This window comes from Colias eurytheme, chromosome 29 (genome assembly GCF_061535395.1).
Source record: "Colias eurytheme isolate Ceu_HAF_F1 chromosome 29, ilColEury1 Martin Lab GWU primary, whole genome shotgun sequence".
In the NCBI taxonomy this organism is placed as follows: Eukaryota; Metazoa; Arthropoda; class Insecta; order Lepidoptera; family Pieridae; genus Colias; species Colias eurytheme.
The window spans coordinates 2185487-2204663 of NC_143008.1; the positions used below are offsets into that span (position 1 = coordinate 2185487).

The window sequence follows — 19177 nt, forward strand, 5'->3', positions numbered from 1 at the left end:
TTAAATCTACCGTCATTACGGTACTCGGAAAAAATTAATTCGAGGTCAATTAATAAAAAAATAGTTTTTTTTTTGCGATTTTCGCCGAGACGGTAAGTTTATCATACAATCACCTGGAACCAAAATTGTACATCATAAAATTATGTATAAAAAAGGTTAAATACATTTTTTCCAAGGAGCTACCGTTTCTACGAAAAACCTATTTTTTTTATCCATTGATCTCGGAAAAATTTTTTTAATTGAGTTTTGCACAATTTATTTAATTTCGACTGGATGAAAATTTTGTTCGTGGTCGTCGTCGTCGTTGGTAGTGTGACCGAATCCTTAGGCAAAACATCATACGCTTATGTCAATTTGTATCGATAGCGTATTCTATTCCTTAGCGTTTTGATGGTTGTCTCGGCGCTCTTGTTATCATAATATCTCATAAAAACATGAAAAGAACCCAGCTGTAGGTTTTGAGTCCCATGCGAATGTCGAAATTTGCGAAAATTTTCAGCATTTACAGCTGTATCTTTTGATGTATGTATGGCTTGTGAGTTGGCTGTATGGCTTGTGAGTTTGACTTTTTCACATAAAAGGGACCGAAGACTTGAGTATTCGATATAAATTTCAGCTTGATACCAAAAACAAAAACATGACTCAATCATTATATGAATCAGTAAAATTAACAGCTTTTCAAATTCACGAGAAATCCAATAAAAATATTTCTGTAGCCTAATTTTTGTCATTTTCGAAGCCTAATTTTTTTTGGCAATACAACCGTAGGAAACTTATAGCATCTAAGGTTAGACAACCAATAGGAGCCACGCTTGAGGCGTGGCACGAAAATTCGCGATGCACGTGACGTGAGTCTGACGTTGCCAGATACAATAAATTTGTTAAAATAATGCAGCAAAATATAAATAATACTTTATATTTTAATATTTTGGTCGGAACCGGGAGAACCGGGTTTCATACTATTCAGACCCGGTTCTCAAGATCATCAAAAAACCCGGGTTTACCCGGGTTTTTAGGAACCGGGTAAACCCGGGTGCATGCCCTACATAAAATATCTTTAACAAAAAATTAAGCATTTAAGAACTAGTTGCGTGCAATGACTTCGTCTGGGAATAGTTCGACTATATTCCTCTTTCATCGTAGTCGTAAAAAGCTAAAACGCGCGTTAATTAACTGTTTTATGTACGTAAAAGTGTGGATTAAATGGTGATAAAACGAACGTATTGAATAAAATCCAGCTAATTCAATTCAATTATCAAACGTTGGGAACCACTGCGTTGCTTATCTGTGCGAACATTAAAAAAAGGTATTTCGTTCGCCTTACAAAATATCATTATTATTACTTTTCAGTACAGTCGTGTAAAAAATGTTTTTTATTTATTGATTGCTTTTTATCTTATATATAAAAATGAATCGCAAAATGTGTTGGTAAGCGCATAACTCGAGAACGGCTGAACCGATTTCGATAATTCTTTTTTTATTATATTCCTTGAAGTACGAGGATGGTTTTTATGTAGAGAAAACGTAAATATGTACCACGGGCGAAGCCGGGGCGGACCGCTAGTATATGGATAAATATTTTATATTATATATTTTATTATACCTAAGTATATCAAAGATTGTATATTCATTGCTGCTCAGCAACTTATCTGAAATCTACTACTGTATGCTTATATTTTGATGTCGCTGAATGAATTTATTTATTTTTCTTTAAAATATAGTGCAGGTATAATAATAAAAATAATTACCTAAACCAGTCACTTTTTTGACATAAATCGTAACAAACAAACTAAATCTTATCTAATCTTTCCTCTCTATTATATTGAGATCTAAAATTCATAAATCTATAACAGACTTATAAATACATTATGTAATTTGTCAATCTGTTCTTGACACTGGCACTGGTATTTGAAATGTCAGGTTAAAATATAATACAAAGAAATATGTCGAGTTTAAGATCCGACCTTAATTTATAAATATACAAATATTTTTATTTATAGCTACAGTGTAAAATTATGTAAATTATCTGCATCTATCATAATGTTAAGAATGTTTTGTTATTATTATCAGATACTTAAATTTATTGCCGGAAATGATGTTCAGATTAACATGAAAATATTTATATTTAGCCTTTGAAATAAATAGTAAAAAGAGCGTGTGTGCTGAGTATACGTGTCAGAAGTGAAACTTCTTTAGCAAGATTACAAGATACCAAAATCGTCGCTTTACTCTGGGACGTGACAGTATTGCCATGATGCGATCTTGAAATTTTACTCTCAACTCGCCTAAAGAAGTTTCACTTCAATAATAATAATAATCAAACACATTATGTAAGAATAAATTCGTGTCTTCAATTGTCTCATAAACCACAAAATATCAAGTACTTTGAACTAAGCAAACCTATACAAGCATGTTCTTTTCTTCTATACAGATAAACAAACAAACAAATAATTAAACTTCTCTCCACAACTGTACTCTAACGTTAGCGGTTATCAGTTATTTACGGAGAGTGAACCCGCGATAAGATACGAATACCTAGATCCGAACCAATCGTAAATAGGACGAGACTTTTCGAAGTTTCACCGACTTCGAAAAATGATAATGTGTGCCAAGTTTTGGAAAATACAAAAAAGTGATCATAAAGAGTTCGAGCATTTAATAAAGATGAGATTTAAAATGAAGATAGGCAAAGCACGTTTAATATACAAAAAATATATATAAAATAGCTCGTAAAACAAACAAAGAAAAAACAGATTAAAATTTAAAATTATAGTTTTTATAAAGAAACATACTTTATAAATAGAATTGTACCATGACGTTCGAAAACTAGTACATTTTAAAAAGTAGGTATACCGATAACTTTTATTGCCATTATTAACTACATATTTGCATAATATTATAACTAAGTGATTCAATATAAATAATTAAAATCTATCTATTTATTATAGACATTTGCTTTGCATATTAATATAATACATGAAAAATATATATAAATATAATATATTAATATCCATAGCATTATTTTCACAATAACAATTTTAAAACTCCTCGATTGAGGACCGCGGCTCGCGATAAGTTTGCACCTGACATCAAAATGGTCGCCATATTTAGCCATCACATATTTCCTTGATCTAAACCTTATCGGTTCATTGTTTTTTCCACAAGTACATTGACATTTATCAGTATTACGATCACAATTCGATAATGTACTAATTATTTCATTCAACTCATCAAAAACCAGTTATTAATAAGATCAACATTAAATTAATTTAAATTTAAATTATTCAAAGTCGAGTATGTAAATTAAAAATAAATAAAAAAAGAAACAATAACAGCTCCATGGCAGTTCCTGTGTTAAAATCCTCATGTAGCCAACGCGACGCAACGTGGCATTGTATAGCGCGAGTGAAACACTTTGATATTTATAATATTTGAATAAATTATTATTATTTCGTACATTTAACTCGCATAGTCAATTAATTTTAATCGGTTTATTTTAGTGTTTGAGTGAGAATTGGTAAGTTGTTATATATTTTTTATACATTTGGTATGGTTGTATATTTTTTATATTTTTGCATAGATATTAGATATGAAAGAAAAAGCGTATCAATAAAAATTCGTTCAGTTCGGGTACGAGGCAATTAATATACATGAGTACTATCATGTCTTTGACCTTGGCTTTACGGTGATCTATAGTGCGCAAAATTGAAATAATTATATTGCAACAATTTGAAATTTTTTTTTTATAATTAAACAATTTGAGAATAAAAAAAATAACATAATTGGCATTATATTTCTGCATTTAAAAGCAGCAAAGAATACTATAAATTATCCTCACTTTCACAATCTTTGATTACCACGTTTAAAAATAAATAAAACTTCAAATTTAGAACAATCCTTAAACACAAAAGAAATCGATATCTTTAAAATGCATATTCACATCATCACGGCAAAACATCGTAAATCTCAAAGCTGCCAATAAATTATTTTTTATTATTCATTTATCGCCATTAAAAATAATAATCAAAATATCAAAACGATTGCACCGCAGTACCAAAACCCATAACGTACTAGAAAATTACTCTAGCACTAGTGCAGAGGAATTTCACCGTTATTGCAATGTGATAAGGATCAATTCACCTTGCTCTATATACTTGGGGTTGTGTTTGGTTCGAATGTTGAGTGTTCTATTTTTAAATATTTTCGATTTTTGATAAAAACACGTCTTATTATTTTTTTGTCACTTTTTTACGACTTGTGATGACGAAAGACAATGTATTTTTATTAAACAAACATAATATTATGTAATAAAAACATTATTTTATATTTAAGCCTTATTACAATAATATTATAGTCATATCAGTGTTTAAAGATACCAATTCAATTCAATCTTCTTATATATAAAAATGAATCGCAAAATGTGTTGGTAAGCGCATAACTCGAGAACGGCTGAACCGATTTCGATAATAGGCATGACGACAGTATCCATAAATGATCGTATTAGTGTTTTTAAGGGAAAATGTACAATAAATAAATTCAATATAGTGACTTAGAAATCTTAAAACCATTAAGATTAATGAGATTATCAATAAAATAAAACATTGAAATTCTGCAGTTAGCCATTTTGACTAAAACACGCGTGACGTCACGCTTAAGTAAACAACTCGCGTCAGATGTGTTTTGTTGCTATGAATATGTTGAGAATACGCATTTTTATTTATTTTCTATTGTTTCACGTATGCTTTATCGACTCAGAACAGAAATACAATTGCGAATTCACGAATACGTGGTTCGGGGTTCTCCGCACCAACTTTATACAATCATTTCTTATTATTTCTCGCTTGAAATAATTACTAACACATTTTTCAGCATAATTTTTATGTGGATTCATACTGCAATACTGCAAACCACTCATAAACTTTGAAATTCGTTTCTGTAACACATATTAAATAAAGACTTTTTTAATTTTCTAACAAATAATTACGTATTTACCAAAGTTTGACGTCACGCCTACGCCATGACACCTGCGAGCTGTTTTGGCACAGATAATAAATATTTTTTGAAAAATGGCTTTTATCTTTGTTAAATTTAAGTATATTACCGAAATATAGGGTTTTTCTTGTATAGTAAACGTATATGTCGTGGCCATATCGTAAATTTGCTCATTTCATGATATGACTGGCCATTTCACGAAATGGTCGCATTTCGTGAAATGGCCAATTTAGTTTGGCCACATCATGATGTGGCTTGAGCAGATCAATGATAAGAAATCGTTTCACGATATGGCCAACTAAACGCGCAGTTTTTTCATGAAATGATCAAAATTATTTGATCATATCGTAAAATAGTTACATTAATCATTGGTAGAGGCGCTGTAAGCTCTGTGTTTATGTGATAAGATGGCGGCCGCTGGCGAAAATTTAATTATTCGCAGTTAAAAACTTCATATCATCGTTCATTCTTCACTTCATCGTTTAATAACAATATGAAGAAAGTCATAGCAAAGAATTTACGACGGTTCGAACTTCGAGTGGAACTATGGAACTATGGAAAATGTGGATATCTTATATGTATTGAAGAAAAAATGTGTCTTAAATAAAATAATTTAAGACGCATTTTTTCTTTTAGGATATATATTTATATATGTATATGTATGTTTATGTATTATAATTGTTTGTTTTTTAAAAAGCGATCCGCTTCTGGCACTCGCCGGCCGCTGCCGCGGCACGCTCGCTTTGCTCGCTCGGCTCGTGCGTTGTTTATCAAAGTCTAACCTAACCTAACCTAACTGTTTTTTATTGCAAAAACGATTCGCTTCTGGCATTCGCCGGCCGATGCCGCAGCACTAACTTAAATGACATTAAACAAGTTTTTAGAGTATACTGATTTTTTTTTATATTTTATGGACTCTTTATATTTTATACGATCTGGCCAAATGTGGATGGCCAAATCGTGAAACGTTGACGATTTAACGATCTGATCAAACTATGTTGGCCATTTCATGAAATGCGACCATTTCGTGAAATGATCGATCATATCATGAAATGAGCAAATCTACGATATGGCCACGACATATACACACATTATGGAAGAGGATTTCAAAATCTTTCGTCATGCCTATTCTTTTTTTATTATATTCCTTGAAGTACGAGGATGGTTTTTATGTAGAGAAAACGTAAATATGTACCACGGGCGAAGCCGGGGCGGACCGCTAGTTTAAAATATTTATAATTATCGAAAATACTCTTCCGAAGTTAATTAATAACACATAGTTTACGTGTACCGCTTATAAAGATATCCTCATGAAATTATTGTATTGTCACCGATCCTTGATATGACGTGTACAAAGTTAAAATTAAATCTGTCCGTTTAAAGTGGGTCACAAACATACAAACATACAGGTGAAGCTAATAAAAGCGTGTTTAAAACGCTTCAGCTTATGAAATAAATCGCTATTTCTTATGCATTAAATCGTACGAACAGTAATTTCATCCATGAAATAGTTGGCGTTACCAAATAGGGATTAGAGCGAGACAGCGCTATTGGTAAGAGCGAGACAGAAGAACGACTGATTTTCGACATTTTGAATGCTTTGTTTAAATTTTTTTTTGTCACTTCGCACAGATAACGTATCTAGTGGAATATTCATGTTTGTCAAGTTTTACTTTGTAGCTTATTAATTGCTAGATCGATATTGATGTGATTGAAACGTGATAAATATAGTCAGAGATACTATTATAAATTATAATACATAACTATGTAATTACTTTGAGTGTTTAGATTTTTTAACCATATTCATATAGAATAGAGATGCATCATGCAGATATGGAAGATTCGATTTATTTTATGCAGTTGACTAAAGTTTCACTCGCCATGACTAGAACGCCTCAACCAATTTGGATGAAATGTGACATACGGATTATTGTATTATTTAATATATTATATATATTAATAAAGTAGGTACCTATTTACATACCTATAGATAATATTAATTGTGTTACATGCTCTTGGGCTTTTAGCTTGAGATATATTTTTGCTATAGCTACCTAATTCTATTTCTTTGAAAATTGAACACCTCCATACGGTAGGTATCATTTGGGTGAACGGAACAATTTAAAATAAAAAAAGAAAAATTTCAATATTTTTTATAGTGATTTTTTGCCTACTAAGCGGATTATGATAATTGTTTTTTATTTAACTACCTTCCGGATAGACTCATTAAAATCACATTAAAATGTTGTCCATTTATGACCATTTGAAAGCGGTTTGCTTTTTTCATGCTTTTTACTTTTCTCGATCCACCCCCTAATTCTAGTATTTCCTATACCTCTGTACCTTATTTTTTATAATCTGTACCTTATTTTTTCATACTTTTTACAGCTCTCGTTTCCCATAAGTCTAGACAGTTCTAGAATATTCTAGAAGCTCTAATCTACACCCACCTGGCCATGCTGTCCCCTGCCATCAGGCGTGTTCTCAGGAAGGAAGTAAAGGCGCAGGGAGACCAGGGTCTGGTCGGAGACGCGGTCCGTCCAGAGCAGCTGCAGTTCCCCTGGAGAAGAAGACAAAAAATCGTTAAAAAAATAATAAAAAAATGTTCAAAAAAGCTTGGGAGTTGGGATTAAGTGTAATTTTGTGTACATGAATTTGTTTTTTGGGTGTATGAAGTCTATTTTGGTATATATTTATTTATTTATTTTATTTTATTTATGACACTTCATTGTACATTTATCAGGAGTTAAAAATAAATGAATACATAAAGTTGGAAAGTGTACAATAGGCGGTCTTATTCACTTATTGCTTAAAAGTAATCTCTTCCGGGCAACCATAAAAATAAAGGACATGTATAAGACATTGGTAAAAAAATTATGGTTATTTTTAATGTGGATTTTTTTTGATGTTTTTTCTTAACAATTATCCAAATGATTCTCCAATACACTTACCAATGGACACCAGCTCAGAATCCTGCCACACCCTGACGAAGAAGAAGTCCCCTATGGCAATGATCCTTTCCAGAGGTCCAGTCAACCGGAGCGCCTTGTAAAATGTGTATTGACCATGTTGACCGCATGGCGCCCCTACCAGCTGTAAAAAAAGAACTTGTTAGTACAGTCCCCTGACCGCCTCCTTGGTACAGTGGTTGACGCGAAAGCGTAAAACCGAGGGGTGCTGGGTTCGATTCCCGGTGGAGACGAAGAAAAAAAAATTCTCTTCTGGTAGGACACAGAAGGCTGATCACCTACTTAACTTACTAATAAATTATGAAAAATATTTTAAAACTTCTAATAACGTAGATTTAGTTCAGTTTTTAGGGTTTCGAAACTAAAAAGGACCCTTATAGGATCACTTTGTTATCCGTCTGTCTGTCTGTCAAAAACCTTTTCCCCAGGAAAGCATGGAAGTATCAAGCTGAATTTTATATTGAACACTCGAGTCTACGGTACCTTGAAGCTGTGAAAAAATTAAACTTATAAGCCAACGCAATCAAAAGATACAGCTTCGCAATTTTCGACATTCGCAAGGGAACTACAGGGAAAAAAACGTATTTTCAAACAATATTATAAAATTTAATCTGCTGAAGCAGTTGTAATAAATAAAATTATTTTTATTAATTTACTGAAAAGTATGTACATAGAAATAAGTATTTCTCAACCCTATGGAAGCCTTATAAGGACCGGTTATTTTCCTTCTAATGTGTATTAAGGAAAAAGAAACATAATTTCATTTTAAAAATTTTAATTCATTAAATATTATTAAATTTATATTTGACTGACCGGTTGGCTTGGTTGGTAGTGGCCCTGCCTGCCAAGCCATCAGAGGTTGTGGCCTGTGGGTTCGATTCCCACCCGGGGCAAATAATTGTGTGATGAACATAGATGTTGGCTCTGTGTCTGGGTGTTAATTATCTATATAAGTATTTAATTAAAATTATATATGTATGTTTATCAGCCATCTGGTTTCCATAACACAAGCGAAAGCTTAGTATGGGATCAGATCTTGCCGTGTGTGAAAATTGTCTTGAAATATTTATTTATTTTATTTATTAGATTTTTAAAGAGTGTATGTGCCGAGCACTCGTGGCAGAAGTGAAACTTCTTTGGCAAGATCCAATACCAAAATCGTGGCCTTACTCCATGACGTGACGGCATTGCCATAACGCGACCTTGAAATTTTACTCTCAACGTGCCTAAAAAGTTACACTTCAAATTTTCAAAACAAACAAATAAAACCACCTCCATAATACAATACTACAGAATCAATGTTCATAAAAATATCATTCGTTCGATATTCACAATATGTTTCACAGTTTCGGAGGTATGCACGTACAAACACATTAACACAAATTATGCGATTTAGCATAAATAATTTAGTGCGTATGTGAACGCAGCCTACAGGCAATCCAAACTGCGGATGTGGCCATTTTGTGAAATACCGTCAGCAAAAAAAGTTATTTATTAAAATAAGTAAGAAACTGACAATAAAGTTAGCCAATCCTATCCTCCTAATATTATAAATGCATAAGTTTGTGAGGATGATGTGTGTGTGTGTATGATTGTTACTCTTTCACGCAAATACTACAGAACCATTTACAATGATAGATACTGCTTTCCGAATCGGTGGTAAATGTTAAAAATACTATGTAATGACGATTCGAAAGTGCTACTAAATAGTAGTCTAATTGAATAAATGAATGTTTGAGTTTGAGTTTGAAAAAATGAAATTAAGAAAACATGACTACTACCGGGTAAAAAGATGGTAACTTGGATTAACACATAGGATAGGTTTTATGCCGGAAATCCCACGGGAACGGGCACTATGCGGGTTTTTCTTCGAAAACGCGGGCTAAGTCGCGGGCGGAAAGCTAATAATAAGTAATTTTTAACTTGTCACTTAAACTTAAATTAATATCTAATTGAGAGGAATAAAAATTTAAATTAAATGCAATGCTTAGGGTGAAATTTATCTTCCGTCTGTCTATACCTATTCTAAAACATACATATTTTAATCCTGCTTAATGATTTTTTGTTCTTTTTTAATTGCAATCGTGTATAAACAAACAAAAAATAAATAATTCCTCGAGCGAAGTTTAGTTCAGAAATATTTACATTTTAAAGTTATTATAAAATTTTAAATATATAATGAAAATGTTCCAATTTCTTAAAGAATAAAGTTATCGTTTTTATCATATTTAATTTATTTCCCTATTTGAATAATTACGTTATTCAAGGTTAACAATATACAGACATTAGCATAGTTTCAAGTAATAATAACATGTATTAAAGTAAATTATTTTATCTATTAGATATTGCATAATTATTGTCTATTTTTAATATACTAATCCATACTAATATTATAAATGCGAAAGTAACTCTGTCTGTCTGTCTGTTACTCAATCACGCCTTAACTACTGAACCAATTTGCATGAAATTTGGTATAGAGATATTTTGATACCCGAGAAAGGACATAGGATAGGTTTTATCCCGGAAATCCTACGGGAACGGGTTTTTCTTTGAAAACGCGGGCGAAGCCGCGGGCGGAAAGCTAGTATTCATATATTTGAATGACACGACCAGATCTTATCAAAAGAAAAAATTACAGTAGATGTATAGTTAATTTTTTAGCTTAATTTCCTATTAAACAAGCCATTTTTTTCCTAATTATCAATTCATGAGCACCTTACTTTCCTAGTTATTTTATATATGCAAAACGGCTCAACGCAGGCATTTAAATTATACATAATATTTGTTTTGTTGGATTCGTCAACATTTAGACTAGAAACAGGTAAATATTTAAATTTTAAAACTTCCAATAATTCATATTTCACGCATTCTTATTCTATTCATTACCACAAATTTAAAATTAAAAACAACATTAGAAAAATTAATTAAAAACTTTACGACCATAAGATTAACTTTTCTAATTCAACAGAAAAACATTCCTAATAATAATTATTAATTATGTAATATATTTTTTTTTTGTTTTTCATATAAACATATTTATTTTTTATGTATTTTTGCTGACGCTCCCCAACTCGGCCTCTGAATCAATAAGTATAAAATTGAAACCGCCCCGGGTAGATAGTGAACGTGCGAGCGGGATAGATATACATTAGGCTCGATACACACTGGCGCATTCTTGTAGTATGCTTCTTTGTTTGTTTTGAGAATATTAGAAGTCAGTATGTGTGTGTGTGTGTATTTTTGTGTTAAGGAAACCAGATTGATTTTGTGGTACATATTTAATATATGTATTATAATAAAATAAAAATTTTATTGATTAATTGATAGAGACAAAAATCAAAATTTCGATGTCGAAGCCTAAATATGGGAAACAAGTATTTAAACAACAGTAAGTTAACGAGTATAAATGATTGAGTGATTAAAATATGGATTACGTTAAATTAATGATAGTAATTAGAATTACTAACTCTTAATAATGTTTTCTTGCAAAACAATATTTTCTTGCAAATCTCATAAATCTAAGGCTCGTAAAGCGCTTGCTAAATGATATTGATGTTTTTTTCATCAAACTCGAGCATTTATTTATTCATTTAGACTTCTTAAACCGAGAAGCACTTTTTAAACCGTCATAACAGTTTTATCATATTTTTGGTATATTGTGTGAGTAGATAAATATTCATACATTAATTCAAATTAAGTAATTAAATACATCAACGTTAATTTATAATATAAGTAGTTATTTGGTTATAAACCATTATAATTAAATTTTCATTACTGCAACACCTATTGTTTTTCCCCTTATAAAATTCAAAATCCTACCCATAGGTTGCTTGGTAGAAATCGCTCAGTAGCGATAAGGCCGCCTTTTTGGCTTTACATTATATTGTTTTTTTCTTTTTGTTATATTGTCTGTTTTTATTTGGTGCTAAATAAAGTGTATTTATTATTATTATTATTATCAACAGTGTGTACACACCCTTATCTTTCATTATTCAAGATATGAGTCAGTTGTAAAGGATTTGAGCACAGTGGCGACTCGGCCTTTTATTTTTAACAAATATATCTCTATTCTCTATACTAATTCTTACAAATGTGTATAGATTTAAAAATCCAATGTTATAAATGTAAAAATATATAACATTTAAATTAAAAAAAACTTCGTCATCATTAGTTTCATAATTCAATGCGCAAGTAAGTGTTTGTTACGCCTGCGTCTGAGTAATGCTGAACGGATTTCGATGTATTTTTATTTATAGATAGATAGGTATGTACTAACATAATAATATATGCGCATTTGAAAAAAAAAACACAAAATCTTGAACCAGAAGGGCATACGACCACTACATAGTATAAAACAAAGTCGCTTTCTCTGTCCCTATATCCCTATGTCCCTTTGTATGCTTAAATCTTTGAAACTACGCAACGGATTTTGATGTGCCTATGTGGTGGTATTTTTTAAAAGTTATTAGTGTCATTTAGATACTAAACTTACGATCATTAACCCAATTTTAAAATATAAAAATAAATTATTAAATGAAAATCGTATGCAGTAAGATAAAATAATTTGGAAAATCCAAAAGTGCACGCCTCATAATTTTTTTTTAATAAATATTTATTAATTATTATTTTTGTTTATTTAATAACAATTAAACCACATCGAATCAGACCCTGAAAAATGAAAGGGTTCTATTCCTGAGCATACTCAAGCGTAAGAGAAAAAAAAAGACTCGATTAGTAAAGTATTTCGGTCGCTATCGTGTTAACAAGAAAAAGGATCCGCACATACAGACACACGGACGTCCAAGACAGAACTTTTTTAAACTGTTTTTTAACTAGTTTAAATAACAAAAATGACATCAAAAATATCATGAACGTTAAAAATAGTGTTTTTTCTTAATATGTGTGTGTATGTATTATCTTACAAGTGCAATGTATGATACATAAAGACATTTTAAGTTTGAAAAATCAGATGTTTTGCGCGAAGTGACAGTAGTACCCACCTCAACGCTTCGCTTATGAGGCGTGCAAAATGACACAAATATATATTATTATAACAAATAACTTAATTATATACTTCATACATAGTAATTACGTGGTAAATAATTACCTAATTACACATACACACAACATACATACATTACAATACAATCTTAGACAAATCAAATCTGACTAATTGTCAGATTTTTCAAAAAGTTACAACAATAATTTAACTGACTGTGGCTTATATCATTGTGCCCGACCATTCGAAAATTATATCAATGTACAACAAAAAAACTTTGCTAGCGCGATTCAATTCTGCTCAACAGCGTGTAGCGACATCTATTGTCACTGAACGAAACTTGATACTCGATATAACATTTTCTCTACCTTTGTTTTGAGATGATTTCTGTATGTGTTTGAATAAATTTTCTTAAATTTTAATTTAATAAAATAAGGAGGTCAGGTCAGCATTACTTTTTAACTTATATATCCCCATTAAAAGTTATCATATAATAATTTCTCAAGGTATCTAGAGCATGCCTTATTAAATTCGCACTAACCTCGTAAGGCCCAGCCTAAATTTTGATCTGTGTACGTTACGAACCAATGTAGTAAAATGTTTAATTAGGTTATGTACTGAAATTACAAATTATGTACAAGTAATTACGTCCCTATAAAGTGAAACCCTTTTTTTTCTTCAACCTTTTAAGTATTTTTGAAATTACGATAGTGGTACGTCGTAGGACCTATAAGGCAAGGGCTGGACTGTGGATTTTCATAATTTTAAATTTGGTTGGTTTTCCTTGGGAAAACATATCGACATTTATTATACAACGCGGAAGAATTCCAACCAATACCCGCGGCCCCATCAGCGGCTCGACGGAACACAGTGGGGTTTTAGTCGGTAAGAATCCGACATAACCCACGGCTCCTTCCCCGGGGGCAGTGGGTATCTTTGGAAGATTTCCCCACTATAAAAAAGGCACAAATTATATTTTCGATATGAAATATCTTAGCATGCTTAAAACATAATACAGTTATTAAGCTACATAATTTCGAATTTTAGTTTCGTAAATCTTAATATATATATAAATCTCGTGTCACAATGTTTGTCCTCAATGGACTCCTAAACCACATAACCGATTATAATAAAATTCGCACACCATGTGTAGTTCGATCCAACTTGAGAGGTAGGATAGTTTAAACATGTAGGTACCACGGGCGAAGCCGGGGTGGACTGCTAGTTTTATATATGTACACGTATATTTCGCAAAAACTACTAAACCGATTTCGATGAAACATTGTACCCAAATCCATAGAAGGATTTTAATTTAGAATTATACTTACACAGCCTACTATCTCTGTACAAAGAAACACATCCGTTGCAGATCTTAAAACAAACTTACAAACACTTCGCTCTGAATATTATTAAATAATAAAATATTTAATTAACAAGAAACAACCATATGTTTAAACAGTTAATAATATGTATCTATAAATAAGTATGACCGTGTTGGCATCTCACACGCTATACTAGTTTGTTCCCCGGTGCAGTGTTGTCTGTTATTTAGTTAAGGAACTTAAATTTAATAAACTTATTTTAAACAGTTGTAGTTACATCTATATTTATTCTATACTAAATATAAAGCTGAACAGTTTGTTGGTTTGTATGCGCTAATCTCAGGAAACACGGGTCCGATTTGAAAAATTATTTCACTGCTAGATAGTCCATTTATCGAGGAAGGCTATATGCTATATAATATCATCACGCTAAGACCAACACGAGCGGAGCAATGCGGGTAAAACCGCAGGGCACAGCTAGTTTTAATATGTCCTACTTACTAATCCTACTAATATTATAAATGCGAAAGTTTGTGAGGATGTGTGTGTGTGTTTGTTACTATTTCACAATACTACTGAACCGATTTCAATAAAATTTAGCACACATATAGAGGGTAACTTGGGTTTAACACATAGGATAGGTTTCATCCCGGAAATTCCACGGGAACGGGAACTATGCGGGTCTTTCTTTCAAAACGCGGGCGAAGCCGCGGGCGGAAAGCTAGTAGGTATATAGATAAGTACGTTTATTTAACTCCGATAAAAATCGAGTCCTAAATTTAAACTTATTCAAATGTATCAATTCAAAATTATACAAAACATTTTAAAACAAATAACTATAGATTTAAAAATAAAAAATAAATCAAAACTTTGAACCCTAAAAGATATTTAAGAAACATTAAAAAAAAAACATAGTTTCGCCACTCGATATTGACATAAAAAGGAAAGCGCATTATGAATACACCCGTCTCGTTCGCACCCGCACGGTGTGTATCTCTCTTCCGCTCTAACATTATAAGGTTGCTACGCGGCTTGAATAAATTACTATATTAAAAAAATCGATAAAAAATGTTCGTGTTACAATGTTTTTTATCTTTAAGTGCCAGATATATTTCTAGAAATACTTATAACAAAGATTATATCTTCATTAATTGAAGCAAAAGTAATTCTGCCTGTTTGTTATTAAACAGAAATTGCTGAACAGATTTTGATGTGTTTTGATTCTTTAGATAAGGATCTATTCGTTGTCTCGTAAACTAACCGAACCGCTTTTAAATATTTTATCACTCTTAGAATAAATTTCATCAAAATATTGTTACTGAAAAGCTAAAATCCACCTAAATAAATATGTACATAATGCACTTGAAAACCATACTCTTCCTGACACAGTAGGTAAAACATATTAATCAATATTTTTCCCTGTTTTTCCTCTAAATGCTTTGTATTATAACAGACATCAATTAAGAAATAATCGCAAATACCTGAGTTAAATTAATTATTACATTGTATATACAAACAACGTAATAGACGAAACAATTAATAATACAAGAACATAATAATAATTACTTGTAGGTATATTGATATAATACTTTTAACCGGCGTCAAAAAAGGAGGCGATTGTTGTATTTTATCACAAATTAAATTGTCACAACGTATTTGAAAATTGGCAAGATTCAAAGATACCAAAATCGCCACCTTACTCCATGACGTGACGGTATTGCCATGACGCGACCTTGAAATTTTACTCCCAACGATAAAGAAGTTTCACTTCAATAAAAAATAAATAAATTACGAACGAAAAAAAAATTGTATTTCAAAAACACACAAAATAATAACCATTATTACATTACTGTATGAAAGATATATTTATTGCACAATCAAAAAATTTCGTCATATCTAAAAAATATTAAAAAATAAATAAATAAATAACTTCCGCAGTGACAACCCTATCCCTAACACCCTATTCTGTATAATGTTTCTTCCATATTATATTGGATGAGGGCAGCGTTTCACAAAGTTTATTCCTTTGTTACGATTTCTAGTGCGACTCACGCTTGACTTTTTGTGTGTTTGTCCATGGTTATGTCCGGTATGAGTAAACTGGGTAGAAAACTTTCATTTTGTACATTATTAGATGTAAGATAAATATTATGTCCGTAGCTGTGCCCCGCGGTTTTACCCGCATTGCTCCGCTCCTGTTGGTCTTAGCGTGATGATAAATGTATAGCCTTCCTCGATAAATGGACTATCTAATAGTTACCGAAAGAATTTTTCAAATCGGACCAGTAGTTTTTGACATTAGCGTGTTCAAACAAACAAACTCTTCGGCTTTATAATATTAGTATAGATTAGTATAGATTTATGTAAAATTCTCTTGTCACAATAATTATATTACTATACTCCTCCGAAACTGCTGCACCGATTCTTATGAAATTTTGTGTGCATATCGGGTAGGTCTGAAAATCGGCCGACATCTATTTTTCATACCCTTAAGTAATAAGAGAACAACGTTTGCTAAAGCTAGTTATTTATAAAAACATAACCTTTTTTTGCGCAGTCGGATAATAAACTAGTATTCGCCCGCGGTTTCACTCGCCAGCTGTTACCGTAGAACTATTTGTATCTCCAATATTAAGTTTTATTTTTGCTACAAAAGTAATATTAAAAGTTTATATAATGTCTTGACTCTTACTTTATCTTGATAGTTGTTAGATTTTTCCTAATTGAGGTACAGTGTAATGTCATTTAGAAGAAAAAAACATGGCGGATATGGCGCCAATTTGTGTGTCAATTTTGCACGCCTCATAAGCGAAGCGTTGAGGTGGGTACTACTGTCGCTTCGCGCAAAACATCTGATTTTTCAAACTTAAAATGTCTTTATGTATCATACATTGCACTTGTAAGATAATACATACACACACATATTAAGAAAAAACACTATTTTTAACGTTCATGATATTTTTGATGTCATTTTTGTTATTTAAACTAGTTAAAAACAGTTTAAAAAAGTTCTGTCTTGGACGTCCGTGTGTCTGTATGTGCGGATCCTTTTTCTTGTTAACACGATAGCGACCGAAATACTTTACTAATCGAGTCTTTTTTTTTCTCTTACGCTTGAGTATGCTCAGGAATAGAACCCTTTCATTTTTCAGGGTCTGATTCGATGTGGTTTAATTGTTATTAAATAAACAAAAATAATAATTAATAAATAATTATTAAAAAAAAATTATGAGGCGTGCACTTTTGGATTTTCCAAACTATTTTTTTATCGAGTGGGATGTTACAATGACATGTGTTGTGGTGTTTTTAATAAAAATCAAAATTAAATCTTGATTATACTTAATTTATAAATTAACAATAATGTGGCTAAATGAATGTAAAAATTAAGTGCGCTTAAATCTTTGAAGCATAAACGTCAAAATATATTATGTATTTTACGAAAAAAAAAGTTTTTTTTTTAATGTTCTGTTACTTTTTTAATTAACAGCAAATCATTCTGCAGCAATGCCGTTATACATAATATATATATATAGGTTTCTATAAAATTAACAATTCTCAAGAAGTGTTGGCGCGTTTCCAAACGCGAACGACAATATTTCAAGTAGCCTCTATCACATGGGTTTGCTTGTATTTTTATAATACCTACAATATATTGTATTACTTATATGTACATAAGAGGTAGGTATATACAATGCTTTTGAATTATTTTATAATAGTCTTGTGTTTCTTTATATTTTCGTTTTTTGGGATAAATTCAAAATGTAGAATGTTATTGGCAACGCAAATTACTAATGCTATCTACAATTATTATATTACCTGATTTATCTGTAAACAAGAAATAAAATTAAAAATATCTATTGTCATTTCAGCAAAATCTTAGCATTTCAAATGATATTCTATTTATGTGATTTTTTTTAATATCTTGAAGTCGAAAATAGGACATTCATAAATATTTTGACAATATCTAATGATAAGGAAAAAAAAACCTACTAATTTGTAAAAACCATGTCGTTTACGGCACAGGTCAATAACACATGTGACGTAAGCAAGTGTTTTTAAAAAGAAAATTATATTGATACAGGAAATGAATAGATTTCACTAAATTTCGAGTTTTTCTAATGGTTTCATACTAATGATAGTTATTAATTATAATCTTATATATAAAATTCTCGTGTCACAATGTTAGTCTGCATACTCCTCCGAAACGGGTGGACCGATTCTCATGAAATTTTCTGTGCATATCGGGTAAGTCTGAGAATCGGCCAACATCTATTTTTCATATGTACCACGGGCGAAGCCGGGGCGGACCGCTAGTCTTATATATAAAATTCTCGTGTCACAATGTTAGTCTGCATACTCCTCCGAAACGGGTGGACCGATTCTTATGAAATTTTCTGTGCATATCGGGTAAGTCTGAGAATCGGCCAACATCTATTTTTCATATGTACCACGGGCGAAGCCGGGGCGGACCGCTAGTCTTATATATAAAATTCTCGTGTCACAATGTTAGTCTGCATACTCCTCCGAAACGGGTGGACCGATTCTCATGAAATTTCCTGTGCATATCGGTAAGTGGACAATACTGTACTTAATAAAAATGATATCCACTTAATATTATGTAGGTACATACTTACATGTATAATATTTATTTACAATTATACAAATTACTTTTATACAGGTAATACATATTATTATATATATACACATACCTATATTTGTATATATTCATTACCAGTATGCCATGTGAAAATATCGATATAATGATAATGTAGATCAAAACTGCTTATAATTTTTTTATAAAATAAAATAAAAATAAAATAAAATTATGTTTATTCTCGTAAGTATTAACAGACACACATTATAAAATTGACTTGGACAGCTTGGACTTGACGAAT

The 19177-nt window shown here is 31.3% G+C and overlaps 1 protein-coding gene across 1 annotated transcript in view; it reads right to left on the reverse strand.

Moving 5' to 3' along the window:
• LOC149896081 (uncharacterized) overlaps positions 1 to 19177 on the reverse strand; it is a 59912-nt gene that overhangs the window by 37456 nt on the left and 3279 nt on the right. Inside the window, exons 2-3 of the mRNA XM_090117899.1 lie at positions 7944 to 8085; positions 7443 to 7552 (exon numbers count right to left, since the gene is read on the reverse strand). Coding sequence (XP_089974025.1) covers positions 7443 to 7552; positions 7944 to 8085 — 252 coding nt within the window. The remainder of the gene's footprint in view (positions 1 to 7442; positions 7553 to 7943; positions 8086 to 19177) is intronic.